Here is a 14631-nt window from a genome sequence, read left to right on the forward strand (position 1 = left end):
TGGAAATCTTTTCTTCAACAAATATTTCAAGTGTTTATAAAAATCTTTAATAATAAATTTATTATTTATCATGTGCATGCGAAAGAGAGAATTAAGTTAAAATAATTTAGTGTTATAAAAAAGGAATATATCTCTGTTATTTATGCTATAATAAAATCTTATTTAAATGTATGATATACATAAAGATTTGAAGAGAATTGAATATTTTTTTCTTTATGAAACATATATTGTTCGAAAAATTGGGATGACTCACATCGGATGGTTGATACTTTTACACAAGTAGTCGCTTATCTAAATGCACGTCATCTTATTTCCATACGAAAGGAATACTCGGCTATGGCATGATTGTGAGATGCACAGAAATTCCTGGACCGCGATAAGTCGTTTGTCGCCCTGGTCTAAAGCATCTTTCATGAAACGGACAAAGGAAATTTTCTCGAGTCTGACGGGCCTTCACAGTTCTGGAAAGTCAGACGATGTCTCTACGACGAGAAGTCAGCAAACGTGAAAATTCCATTCGCATGAGATGTGCTACGAGAGAATTATGAAATATACGTAGTTTTGAAATTTAATAATAATAATAATCAAAAAGATTATTTTCCCGAGATCTAAGAAAACTTCACAAACTTCACAAAAAGTTGATCATTAAATGGATATATATTATCTTCTTGAATATATGAATAAGTAAAAGGAGTAAAAATCGAGCTATAAAAAAGACTACAAACTATAATGAGACTATTCATTTCTGAAGATTCTCGCCAAGAGAATAGATAATTGATCTTTGCTGTACCGTTTGCTATTTAGCGCAATATTCATTTTCTGACAATTGTCGTCTGGGAACGATGATTTTACGGGTCATCATAGTGGCTCTCGGGTCGGTCACTGATCCACACCGGTGATCCCGAAGAGGTAAAAGTTTATACCGTTATATACGAAAGAGCGCCTGCTTCGTGCGCGGTCAATGCGCGCTTTTACGTGACCGGAAAGATGCGCATAAAAGCGGAAGCTCACTCGCAGGAAGATAGCCAGCCTGTGAATTATTCCACGGACCTCTTTTATTCCTCCTGAGAAAAACGTCTCATTTGCATCAGCAATTGCGTGCCTCCGTAAAAATTTTATATAATATTATAGAAAAGAGGCATTCTTTTTTTCTTCATCTCTCTCTTCTAATTCGTAAATGGGAATTCCGAGAGATTTTCAAAGAAAAGTCGCGCTATTGTCAAAGGTGTGGAAAAATCGTCTGGATATTCCGAACGTTGAAACACAGCATTCCTGAATATTGTTTTCTTTTAAAAATGCATTTCTATTAGAGAATTCTATCGAATTCTACAAAAACATTCTTAGAGAATCAACATCTGTATATTTTTTAGAAATGTAATGTAATTTAAAATAATTATTTCATATATACTTGTAAAGAAATTGTGTATAGTTTAAAATTTTAATCAAAAAAGCGCGTAGAAATAATTTTAATATTAACTATAAATAGTAAACGTTAATTTATTGATTAAACGTTTTTGAAATAATAAAATAAAATAAATAAAAATAAAAATAAAATCTAATATAAGATTAGAAAAAAAATCAGGTATATTAAACGTGAAGAAATATGCTTTCCCACTCGATAATAAAGTCATTAAGATTTTATCGTAGCTACGTCATTTTTTTCAAGGATCAGATGGCACAATTACTAATAGTTAATTACTTTGTTTCTTTCGTTTAATTGAATTCCTAATCGTTTGCTATTCGTTAACAATTTTATAAATTTTATCATCGTAATTTGCATGTACACAATTCAGAATAATGCCATGTTTTAACAATAAAGCAGTCAAAGTTGGTTAACAGTGAGATATCGAATACAAATAATAATAATTATTTTGTAACGGTTACATACACTGATCGATTATATTTAAAATATATTTTAAATATTATTAAATGTTTAATTTGAATTTTTATAGTTTTTATTAAAAATATTAATTTATTTGAGCTATTTCCTTTTAAAAAATAAATATATAGTAGCAAAGTGATAGAAATGATTTAAGTCACTTTTGCTTTCGATTGCTGAATCGTTCCACTTTTCGCGAATGTATCGGGTTTGTTGCACCAAGCGATATCGATTAATACGTGCATCGCACGCAATCGGAATTTTTCATTGTCACGTACGATACAGAGAAAAGAGAACGTCCAACTGATTTAATGCGCTCGTTAGAAAATTTCATTATCCACGTAATGTTATAATTCTCTCATTTGGCACTGCTATAATTACCTTGCCGCATAAATGTCAATTATTTCCTTTGGATGTATCATATAATGGGTTGTTAAATAACAGCGCTCGAAAAATTTAGAGAATGTCTTTGTGTTGTTGAAAAATTAAATACGATATTAAATAATTCGAAAGCTAATAATCAAAACTAACAAACTTAAATTCGATTTACATACGTAATAATGTTGTAGAAATTAACGCTATGCAAGTGAAGAGAGAGAATCAAAATTTAATCCTAAACTGCTAAGAGAGAGTTTTCCTCGTTCTAGTATCTGGTATTGAACTCACTCACGGGAGATTTCAATAGATTCAGCGTGCTCTGTCTCGTTATCATTGTTGCGTGCTTACAGAGAACAGTTACAAAGTCGATATGTTTAAATCTAGTTGAACAAACTAGCAAAACAGCAAAATAGATTGCTGATAATTTGCGAGCCTTGAGTTTTCAAAGAGGCAATATATAAAGTTTATAAACCTGTAAATTAAAAGTAAAAGTTTTTGTTTTCATTTCTATTTTTCAAATTTTAAAATTAATTGTAATCTTTAATCTTACTGTTCTCTTTTTCCTCTCCTTTTTATTTCTTTGTTTTTAATTCTATATGTACTAACTTTATATAAGATGATTGATTTTAAATCTCGATTCAATTTTTATTTTCTTAGAAAAATAATTATTGCAAATCTTTGTTTTCTTGAATGATGTCTTTGGCATTGACACTTATTCTCGCATCGCGGATAAGTTATCGTTATACAATGTCCATTGCCAGAAGTTTCTGTGATGTGACTACAGTCGAAATGCCAATCTCTTTGGAGCGTAACGACTCTATTCTCATAATAATAGTATGTCAGGTAGGCGGTTAGGTGTATAGAATATTTTAAGGGTAAAGTTCCCCTATTGTCACAACTGTCTCATTCTCGAATTTCTCCCTAAATCACCTGGCGAAACGATCGTACGATCACTAAACGTCTAAATATTTTTGACGACAATTCTCGTTTTATTGTTTACAAGTTTATAAAGAGAATGTTAGAGCAATAATTTTCGTCAACTAGAATATGTTATATATAAACCCTCACTAATATATAAATTATATATAATTATATATATAAAATTATATATACAATTATGTTACATACCTATGCAATTAATTTATTAATATATGTAATAGAATAATATATATCGAATTTTCTTGATTTACCATAGTTCCATACTGAAAATCAGGATCTCTCGTGAGTCAGCTATAGATCATCGCTTACATCGCGTTATTCCAGATCCATCATGAATCGTAACTAAGTAAAAATCGCTACACATTAATTCGTTGATAATATTTTCGATTTAATTTTCGTTCTCATCCATTATAAAGACCACGATCGCGGATCGGCGCTGATTGAAACAATTTCAAGTATCTTTAACAAAATATATAATTCACGTCTGGACGCTGTTGGGGCCCGCGACGCTCGCACGGAACGATGGCGACCGCGACCGCGGTCGCAGCCGCAGCACAAGGGAAGAGGTGGGGAGGGGGGGGGGGGGGGACCTGACTCACCTGCCACGACGTGTCGCGACCGCATTTTCCGGCTCCGAATCTTTTTTTCGGCTCCTTTTTCGCTTTCTTCTCACCCTCTCACGCACTCAACATTCTGCCCCTCTTCCTTCCGCTTATATTTTTCCCGCTCGCACTTTCCCGCACGCCGTGGAAAAATAACTTCCCGCTTCGAGATGAGTTCTCCTCTTTCTGGTCTCCACACTCTCACCTCCGCACCCGCGCGCGCACCAGCTTCGACTGACGACGAATGCCCGCCGAACGAGACTGCCAGACCGATGTCGCGACGGCGGCAGCAGAGGCGACGGCGGTGGTGACTGGTGGTGACGGAGAACGCCGCCACCACGCTCGACCTGCGTCCTCGGCCCCTCTCTCCTTCACGGTACTTGAGGATCGCTGTTACCTGGTGACCACGCTTACCTACCACGGTTACCTGTGCGTTACGTTTGCCTGCGCGCCAGGTACGAAAGAAGAAGCGAAAAAGCGATTCTTTTAATCATAAACATTTGTAATAATACTATCATTTCGTTTAATTCAATTTTGTCGCAAATACAAAGAGTAAAAATCTCCCTCATCAAATGTTATCAAACGCCAAATTTTATTCACTCGAGAATAAATTTGTTTAAATTTATATATACATTTACATCAAATCGCTCCTAACAGGCGTCATACATGTATTTATTTATTCTCATTGTATTTTCAGTCTATAAAAAAATCAAAAAGGTCAAAAATATGTACATGTTTTTTAATTTAAAATATTACAAAAATTTAATTGAATTTTATAAATTTTCGTAATTATTTTACACTTTACAAATTACAAATTTTCGTAATTATGACTTTAATACTTTTTTATTCATCATTAATATATTTATTCGTTCGAATATAATAATGAAGTATTCTTATAAAAAATTATTTAAGTAATCATTATAAAGTTTTAAATAAACATTTAAAGTTTTTCATGACATGAGTGTAGACACCGATTGTGAGAGCGCCGCGCTTGTTGCGCTTGCGCACACGTGACTTTATCGTTTTATCTGCACCTTCCTCTCCGTGCTATACGGTACTCTCTTGCGTCTCCTACGTAAAGATGAGATAGCTATATATGTGGCTCAATGGAAAAAAGAAAGAGCGAGTGAGAGTGAAGGTAAAAAGTGTAAAAAGTGCAGTCGAACTGGAGTTTCTGCCAGTGCCTGCCGTCTGCCAGTTCCTGTGGGTGGCCACCTAAGTTGCCGCCGCGAAAATGTCAGCTCGCTGGTGGTGATTCACGCTTAACTTATCTCGCGCGTGTGTCAACCGACTTCACCGTCCCGTGTCACCGAGACGATCGACCACGTTCTGCTCGGTCTACGAGCAGGTGAGTGACAGGGTGGATATACGCACGCTCGTTGCGTGCATTGCCGTGCTTCGAGGTCGTCGATGAAACGGCGTCCGTTAACGGATCGGCGGCGAGCAAGAGCAGGTTAAGTGCATTCGCACTGGAGCATTCTTATCCTTGTCTATTCTACCCTCGTACCCCGATATCAATCTCAAATAATTAGGCGCGAATTAACGTTCGGTGAGCTGCCGTTCATGGCAGCTGGTAACGATTTCACGATCGCCCAGTAGAATTTCCGTTCCCGCTGCATCTGTCAAGTGCACTTTCTAAAGCATGACTCATGCTATCGCTGATGATGGGGGTAAAAAAGGCTGGAATGCCATTCCGGGGAACTGTCTGATTTATCAGCAGCGGAGTCTGCGATAATCTCCAGGTGAAGTTTGTGTTTGCGGTAGGATGCGGTATGGCAGATAAGAACCTAGCTTGAATCTGACTTTTATAGTCTCATTGTACTAGACGGTGTGTTTATAAATGGAATTATAATTGGAAAATTAAGTATAACTGGAGGACGTAAGATAACTATAAACTTATATATTTTTTTCAAAGATGTCATTCTCTGTATGCTAATATCTGAATTTTCTTTGAGTCTATTCCTGCGTGGCAATTATTTTTTCTTTCTGTTTAATTTTTTCTTTCTGTTGTATATATATATATATATATATATACCCTATTGTATATATATATATATATATATATATATATATATATATATATACAATTAGGAACAACATGTGAGTGTTTGTTGAAAGATATTAATTATATATAATAGATGTAAAATCGATTAGAAGTGTTGTTGCATATGTATGTAAAAGATGACAACTGTTTCAATAAAATAAGCATAGCTATAATAGAATAGCTAATATTTTACATATATCATTCAAAATATAAAGTAATATTCATCTGTTTTATTTGTAAAAATTATATTTTCTTCTAGGATGATGGAGGAACCATTGAGTCAAGGTGCCTCACCATCCAGCGATGGCAACTTCTCGGCGGGTGGTGGCAGCGGTGGTGATCTCAATTCGTCCACCTTAGTCAGTCTGGATGAGAGGATATTGGATATCACGTCGCGACACACTTTAAATGTTCTTAGAACACCTCCAACTAAAAAGGCTAAGAGAGTTCGATTCTTCCGTAATGGAGACAAATATTATACGGGCGTAGTGATGGCAGTGACGCCTGAAAGATATCGTAGTTTCGATAGCCTTGCGACCGATCTGACACGTGCCCTGGTATCGAGTGTAACTCTACCGAATGGTGTTCGAGCGATTTATACTATGGATGGCCGTAAGGTTCAGAGTGTTAGTGATCTAGAGGATGGCAAATGTTATGTAGTATCTGGTCAGGGTGAGATCTTCAAGAAGGTTGAATATTCAGCATCCAAAGTCCGCCGAGGAAGCTCACTGTCTGGGCTACCGCAATCGCCAGCGGCCAGCAGTGGAGGCAGTGGTACCGGTAGGCAGACCAGCGCCATTCCGCTGTGCGTAAAAGCGCGCATCGTGACGTTGATCCGCCACGGTACCAAGCCGCGTAAGGTAGTGCGATTGTTGTTAAACAAGCGCAATGCACCAAGTCTCGAACACGCTATGGAAGCGATCACAGAAGCAGTGAAACTCGATACTGGGGCAGTAAGAAAGGTATACACGCTATCGGGTCAACAAATAACATCGCTTGAACAATTCTTCGAAAACGATGACATCTTTGTGGCATATGGCCCGGAAAAATCTGTACAAGAAGATTTTGAACTAGATTTTGAAGAAAGTAAATGTGTGCAGAGCTTTCGACGATGTCCATGGAATTCTAAACGACAAAGTGGGCCAATGCCACGAATGCCGAGAAAGTCTGGCAAAAAGACACTTACTACGCCACAAGTTAGGACTCCTAGTCCGTCATCTTTGATACTGCCACAACCTTTGAGGTTGCATTACACTGTGGGACATATAATTGGAGATGGAAATTTCGCCGTCGTTAGGCATTGTACTCACAAGTGAGTATTTTAAAGCATGAAAAAGTTAATGAAATAAAAAAATTTAGTATTTTTATGCAAAAAGAGATTTATATTTAGCATCAAATGTAATACGATATATCATAATTTATTTAATTATAGATGTTTTTTTTGAATACTTAATTTAAAAAATCTGACGTCAAATCTTAACAATATTTTAGATCTAGCGGTACTGAATACGCTATGAAAATTGTGGATAAGTACAAGTGTCAGGGCAAGGAGACAATGTTAGCAAGTGAGGTAGCAATACTGAGACAAGTTTGTCATCCTAACATAATCAGCTTGATCGCGGAACAAGAGACTGCTGATCAATTATTCTTAGTTATGGAACTTGTCAAGGTGCATTATTAAAATTAAAAGAAATTGATAATGTTTAAATTCAATTGATTATTCATTTTTCATTTTGTTAAACTGGTAATTGAAAGTATGTTTGTTTACTGTTCAGGGTGGAGATTTGTTTGACGCAATCGCAGCTGCGACGAAATTCTCCGAGGCAGAGGCAAGTGTAATGATTAGTCACTTGACTTCTGCCTTGGCCTACTTGCATTCACATCATATCGTGCATCGCGATGTCAAGCCGGAAAATCTCCTAGTTGAGATGGACGGCAGTCACGTTAGGTGTTTGAAACTCGGTGATTTCGGACTTGCACAAGTAGTGCGAGAACCCTTATATACAGTCTGTGGTACGCCCACTTATGTGGCACCAGAAATTCTTGCTGAAACCGGATATGGTTTAAAGGTATATCGATTTATTATAGTGAATTTTTACTCATGTTTCTTGTACTTTCTTAAGAAATATATACTTATTTAAGAAATATATATTTATTATATATATTTATAAATTTTATAAATTTTTTTTTAGATCGATGTATGGGCAGCTGGAGTAATTCTATACATTCTTTTATGCGGCTTTCCGCCATTTGTATCGTTAGATAATGAACAAGAAGAGTTATTTGAACGTATCTTGAGCGGTCAGTACGAATTCACATCACCGTACTGGGACACAATATCGGATTCCGCGAAGCAACTTATCTCGAACATGCTGCAAGCACAGCCAGAACTTCGTTTCAGTGCAGAGGATGTGCTGGATCATCCGTGGCTCACGGTAACTGTCACTGGCATACAACGTTGTTATTGTATTTCACAAGTTAGAATCACCGCGCACCCGCATGGCTTAAAATCCCTCTCTCACTCTCTCACAGTAACACAAGATGAGATTAGTATCGGATGGTTCTCGGCTATTCAACACATTCGCTATCGCATTTATTATTTTGGGCACAATTCCTTCAGTTCCCATCGGCTCACCACGTCACGCTACACGGAAAAAGAGTTCAGTGGGTCTATAAATGTAACTGGAATTTCAGTAATGAATTTTATCAACGAAAGAATTTTTAGTTTATTTAATTTTGTCATTAACCTATAAAGAATTTTATATTTATGATTTTATAAAAATATTCATAAATTATAGAATTTATTTTATAATTTATGAATATTTATTTTTTTATTAAGCTATAGATATAAAGACAAAGATTATACATGTTATAAATATATACATATATCTATAGAAATGTTATTTTAGAAATAATAATTCTTTGTTATTTTGATTCTTTATTTCACGCGCTGGATAAAATTTCCATGTTACGAGCGTGGTGTGATTGAAAATCTGCTTTTCCCTTATGCTTTACCTCGTACACAAACTAAGAAAGCTTTTGTAGTGGTTTGCTGTATCTGTAGCAGTGCTTTTTCTTTTCTTTTGCCCCGCCTCTGTATATCAGCAGAGCTTTCTAGGAGGCGAGCAGACCGCAACAGCAACAGCCACCGACGCACCGACGGAGCAATACCGGGATCAGCAGCGTAAGCCGATAAGATTGGCCACCTTTGAGTTCGATTTTAACAAACAACGTAGTCAACGGCAGAACGATAACATCGAGACAACAGCTGAATGGAAGAATGACATTGATCGTCGCGACGCACCCGAGTTTATCGATGGCCGGAGGAAATCGGATGAGGATCATGATGAAGTCGATTTCGCCAATGGTAACAGCAACGAAGATGATCTGGTATTTCTTAGTTCTGATTGTCTGAAAGATATTAATAGTCTGAGCCGATCGATGCACGACTTAATAGATAATCTGAACGATAACCGAATGCCACGACGCCGTCTTAAATCAAGAAGCGCAACTTCATCGCTCAACAGCATTCCAGAGAATTTGAATACATGTTATTATCGCAGTAATTCACCGATTCGTTGCGAGGAAATCACCGAAAAGGCAGTCACAATTTCTAAAAATCATGAACGTGATCAAAAAAATGGAAATTCACCGAAAGAGCCAAAATATCTTCATTCGAATTGTGAAACAAAGTCGACGGATAAATCCATCACTATAAGCCGGCCAAATAAATGCAACTGGAAGAATTTATATGAAACGAATTGCGAAAGCGAGAGATTTAACAACGACGATTTTCGCAATAGCAATGCGATCGCATCAACATCGAGCGATAGCTTGACTGGCGACAGTTCTACCGGTAACGATATCGAAACTTCCGACAGCTTTGTAAACATTCAATTCGCACGACTGGCACGCGGCCAAAAATCAAGCTCAACTCAAAGCATGGAGTCGACCGATAGTTTTGAGAATGTAAGCTTCCGATACACAAATTGGAACAACTGTCTCACAGATCGTTCCTCGCAAATTTCTTCGAAGCTTGCAAACAATCAGAATCAGAATAAATCTCCTGCGAGAATATTACAGACCCGAATAGCTGTACTGAATACATCAAGATCACCTAAATTGGACAATCAATCCGACAAAAAGAATTGTAATAGTCCATTTAACAAGATTCAAGAAGTGAAATACGCGAAAAACGAACCGGTGAAGTTGCGTCATGAAAGGTATGTTAATAAAAAGAGTCAGATAGATTCTAGAAATACCAAGAGCAAAAGATATAGCTGCTTTTCTCCATGCGCAACAAAAAGATTACCCGAAGAGGTTAGTGTTGGTGGTGATAAAGTTACAACGCGGAAGTTCAATTCGACGGATGAGTTGCGCGACGAGGTGAGGCAAAAGTCAGTGGCGAGGACAAAGCGATTCAGCCTGTACTATACACCACAGCCGTTGAGAAAGACGTATGAAAACGAGATAAAAACTGGAAGGATTACGTACAAGTCAACAGGTCGCGCTCAGAAGTCTGAAATAAGCAAAGGAAAGGACGAGGAGGAGATAGAAAGAATAGAGAGGGTAGATAAAAGTCGGAGATCAGTGATTGATGCTTCAACGATTGCCAGCAGAAGCAAATCCAATAGGCAGAATGTTTATGTGAGACCAAGCGGCGTATTAAATGTAACCAGGACAAAGTGATAATAAGTGACAAAAAGTTAAGGTGATATGCTGAAGATGTGGACGTTTAATTATTGACATGCGGTTAATCCGCATCAGAGCGACGAAATCCAAAGTCTAAGCGTTTTAAGAATGACGCAATTATGGCATTATTAGAAATTGCAGTTAAGCTGATTGACACTTTGAGTATACGACGATTGAAACAGCGTGCATTGAAATTGAAAACTGTCTTAACGATGTACATGCGTAAAGAAAAGTTTCGCGTCATTTCTATCAAATTGAAACTATGAAGGAATAGATGGAGTGATACTAAATATTTTTTGTGAAGGAAAAAACGATCTCATGCTTAGATTTTGGATCTTCAGATTTAGAGTAATGAACGCTAATGAAAAGTATTATAGCTGTGACAATGTATAATTTTTTTTTTCGAAAGTTTACAATTCAGTTACAATAAAAACAATGTTATTATCGTTTATTATTAATTATATATGCAACATATTACATATACAAAGAGATTAAATTTTTTTCAACCATTTTATTAATAGAGTTGAAATATGATTGTAAAGATATCGTAAAAAAATATAGTAGTATAATACTTTTCATGCTGTTCAAAAAAAAATATAAAATAATGCAAAATTTTTTTTTAATTACGGATTTTTCCATACGATTTTCATTGTTGAAGATTGAATAGCTGAGAAAGACCAAAGACGGATATATAATCTCAAAGTGCAAAAGATTTTTAATAAGAGAAAACCAAATTCATATCTGCAAAATTATACTTACCAGTATTAACTTTTAGAGTTAATCTGGAGAATTTAAAATTATTAAAATCCCGATTGAAATTCGTCCTTTAGATATCCTCTTAGCTAGATTAAGAATAATAATTAATCTCGCGCGATAGTGCTAACCAATGATGATATGCTAATCAATGAGTCCTTAATCGTCCGAGATTGAAACTGAGTATGTCAGTAGCAGAGACAGTAGTGAATAATGACGATAATAGAGATTGAAATGGACGAGCTTGAAATTAAGAACAAAACATGCCAAATGCATTTAAGTAGGTTATTTTATATCAGATGTCTATGTAAGTTTAGCTGTAGGTAAAACGCAAATAGAAATGAAGTATTTAATCAACTCTTTTGGTTTCATGACGTGAAAAAGAAAGCAGGATGTTAACGTGAAAATTAATCTCATGGTTCTTTGATTATACTAATATTTGTATGTCTCGTTTTAAATTAAAGGAAATTTAAATATAAATGCGATTTTAAGTGGAATATGTGCTGAAGTTTTTTAAAGAGTGCAATGTAGGATCGAAAGGGTTAAGAGATAGAGAATGTAATTGCTAGAAAGACTAAGCTTCATTTTCAAGCGATTAGTAATTAGTAATTGGTATTATTAACGCAAAACTGTGTTTGCAACGAAAGACAAAGGGCGACGAATTGAGCGATTTTGAGATGCTGTATAAGCGTAATGCACGTTAAATTTACTCAAGGAAAGGCGAGAAGATAATTATTTTTGTAAAGAAATCGCGTTGTACTAGCAATAAGATATGACATTGGGAAATTAACGAAAGAGTGCGTGTGCTACAGAAAATGAAAAATAATTATTATTAAAATTATTTTTGTAGATATTGATAAGGTGAAGACAAGAACTGAGTGAGACTATTAAAGAAAAAAATGCTTCTATGTAAATTTAGAAATGCATTCATCAAATTAGTTAACAATTATTTCGAAAAAAACTAAAAAAAGAATGCTAATAATATATTAATTTTAAGTGCATGCAATTATTTAATTATTAAAAACTATTTACTTTAAATAGAACAGAGAGAGAGAGAGAGAGATTGTTTTTTTTTTATATTTTTTATCATATTGTGAAGTATATATTTATTTTTTTTGTTTTTTTTCTTTTTTCTTTTTTTTTTTATTCTGTGAATTGAAGCGAAATTAAAGTCGCAAAAGTATTTTTTAATTTTAAACTATGTATATCGAAATTAGAGAACATAGTACAAAATATACATGTATAATGTGGAATTTTTGGAACTCGGAAATTTCAAAAAGAACAGAAAGATAGGTTCTGTAAAATAATAAGACTCGATCAAGTCTTGACTTAGCTTTATCAAATATAGGAATGGTCAGAATCATAACATCGCGCTTTTTGTCGCTCGACTGTTGTTAAGCCGTAGTCTCACTTTCGCTGCAGCGAATCCCCGACGATTTTTGAATCGCGCTCGTGATGTCCATCGACAAATTTTGTACATAATCGTAATGGCGTGTGTGTAAGGCTTAATTACTCGTAAAATGAAACTATTGTCGTTCTGTGATTCGTTCGCTCGTCATTCATTTTACACGCGTTTTTCATCGCGGAATTCCAACTTTTAGAATTTAATAAACGATAACAATTATTTTTTCGTTTCTTGTTTTCGTTTCGTTTTGCCCTTAATATCGATTCTAGTAAGCATAACAGGTTTGCGCGCAATTTACAGTAGTTTGTAGGTTTTAAACGTGATTTACGCCAAAAATTAAGATGCACATTGTGACTTTAGCGCTATTTATATATTATTATATTATACATAAATATATACATATATATAGATATGATATTTATATGAAAGTAAGTTTTATCGATATTATGCAAATCCATTTTCCATCTGTAAATCAGTTGTATTTATTTCGTTTGCGATTTACAGGAATGGAATTAAAAGAAAGATGCAACACTTCACGACATTAATTTTATATTTATTCTCCTAAAAATATTGTACAAATATAATTAATAAAATGTTCTAAATATTCATGAAATTATTCATAAAATACGTTTTGCTGAATCCTGATTCTGATGATATAATTAAAGGAAATTTGCGAAACGTATTTAAATGTATGAAATATAATTGTTATTATTAATATTACATGTTCAAAATTTTGTTTGATGTTATGATTTTGGTTATTGGATTTGGATTAATATTTAAATTATTTGAAATTTTGATTTACACAGAATTTAAAAATACAATTACACGAATTTTATCTTTCTTTTTACTTTTAATTTATATTAAGGGGAATAAATTACAATACGCATTTTCTATACAATCGATTTTATCGATTCGGTGTTTATGTAACATTCGAGACACTATAAGTTATTTTATTACTATTCCAATTCGAGATTATTAAGCAACACACATCATTATCATAAATGCACTCGCAACTATTTAATGTACTGCCACGAAACTTATTATACTTATATTGAAAAATATAATTACGAAATTTCATGGTCATCGCATCTCTCTTTCATTCCTTTCACCATTCCATTTACATTAATCCGAAATCACCGATAAAGTTATAATAGGTAAATATTAATAAAATATTTAAAAGTATATATTTCCTACCTGATTCACCACTATTGAAAATTAAAGACCTATAATATTATTCTGCTCAATTATATATTAAAAATTTTAATTAATTATAACATATTAACGTATCCGAGAATTAAAATTTAATAGAAATAGTGTCATTTGAACTGCTAATTTCTTTGCTAATTGATGTGCTAATCAAACCAAAATGACACACGTAACTATAATTTTTTAATGAGATATTTAATTCATTATTTGGTACATTGTTTTGTTGCAACTTTATTGATCGTAATAAAAAACATTAAAAATATATTTAAAATATTTTGAAATTATAGTTGTATTAAAACGCGTTTAGTGTATTAATATGTCTACTATGTCACTAGTCATATACAATATTAAATATTATTAAAATCGATATATTATCATATTAAATCATATTAAAATCTATACTAGGTAGGACTTGTTCATATTTCATATATTTGAATAAACAATAAGATAATATTCTTGTAATTACAAAGACTTTGCATGTATCGTAAGCAGTTTGTTTTTTATTTTGATCATAGCGGTTATCTTCCTTTTTATTATTGGTTCCTTTTCTTATCCCCTCTCCCCCCCCCTCTCCTTTCTGACTCTGTTCCCGCTAGTCGTTCACAGTTCGGACGTGTGTGATTACATCACATTTTTTTCTCTTAATTTTCGAGTTAAAAATTGGTCTCACGATTCGTTGGATGTCACGAATATCTAGTCGGAGCCGTGTTCAATTATGCGGAGTGTTAATTAA

General features: G+C 34.4%; 2 protein-coding genes across 8 annotated transcripts in view; one reads left to right on the forward strand and one right to left on the reverse strand.

The window, feature by feature from the left end:
* crb (cell polarity complex component crumbs) overlaps positions 1–4085 on the reverse strand; it is a 29281-nt gene extending 25196 nt beyond the window's left edge. For 2 of the 3 annotated variants that reach the window (XM_089083388.1, XM_011647612.2), the window contains exon 1: positions 3796–4085. In XM_089083388.1, the coding sequence (XP_088939514.1) occupies positions 3796–3820 (25 nt within the window). In that variant the 5' untranslated portion in view covers positions 3821–4085. The remainder of the gene's footprint in view (positions 1–3795) is intronic. The other variant, XM_011647613.2, reaches the window with a different exon arrangement.
* An 869-nt stretch (positions 4086–4954) lies between these two features.
* Positions 4955–13775, forward strand: LOC105432688 (serine/threonine-protein kinase DCLK2). Of its 5 annotated transcripts, none has more exons than XM_011647608.2 (6): positions 4955–5251; positions 6102–7154; positions 7334–7511; positions 7618–7911; positions 8035–8277; positions 8948–13775. In XM_011647608.2, the coding sequence occupies exons 2-6, from the start codon at positions 6103–6105 to the stop codon at positions 10529–10531; spliced, it is 3351 nt and encodes a 1116-aa protein (XP_011645910.2). In that variant the 5' UTR covers positions 4955–5251; position 6102; the 3' UTR covers positions 10532–13775. The 5 variants fall into 5 exon arrangements, with proteins under 5 accessions (XP_011645910.2, XP_011645913.2, XP_011645909.2 ...); XM_011647611.2 differs by having other exon boundaries at positions 4956–5146; positions 8951–13775; XM_011647607.2 differs by having other exon boundaries at positions 4970–5146.
* Positions 13776–14631: the final 856 nt, after the last annotated feature.

Source organism: Pogonomyrmex barbatus, unplaced genomic scaffold (genome assembly GCF_055798465.1).
Source record: "Pogonomyrmex barbatus isolate J1 unplaced genomic scaffold, ASM5579846v1 scaffold7, whole genome shotgun sequence".
NCBI classification, from domain to species: Eukaryota; Metazoa; Arthropoda; class Insecta; order Hymenoptera; family Formicidae; genus Pogonomyrmex; species Pogonomyrmex barbatus.

What these genes read in the sequence shown, in the direction of transcription:
- LOC105432688 (XM_011647608.2), top strand. Translation starts at nt 6,103, where the DNA reads ATGATGGAGGAACCATTGAGTCAAGGTGCCTCACCATCCAGCGATGGC. An exon ending in AAACCGGATATGGTTTAAAG is followed by an intron (nt 7,912 to 8,034) that starts GTATATCGATTT and finishes ATTTTTTTTTAG; the next exon opens with ATCGATGTATGGGCAGCTGG. An exon ending in TGGATCATCCGTGGCTCACG is followed by an intron (nt 8,278 to 8,947) that starts GTAACTGTCACT and finishes TCTGTATATCAG; the next exon opens with CAGAGCTTTCTAGGAGGCGA.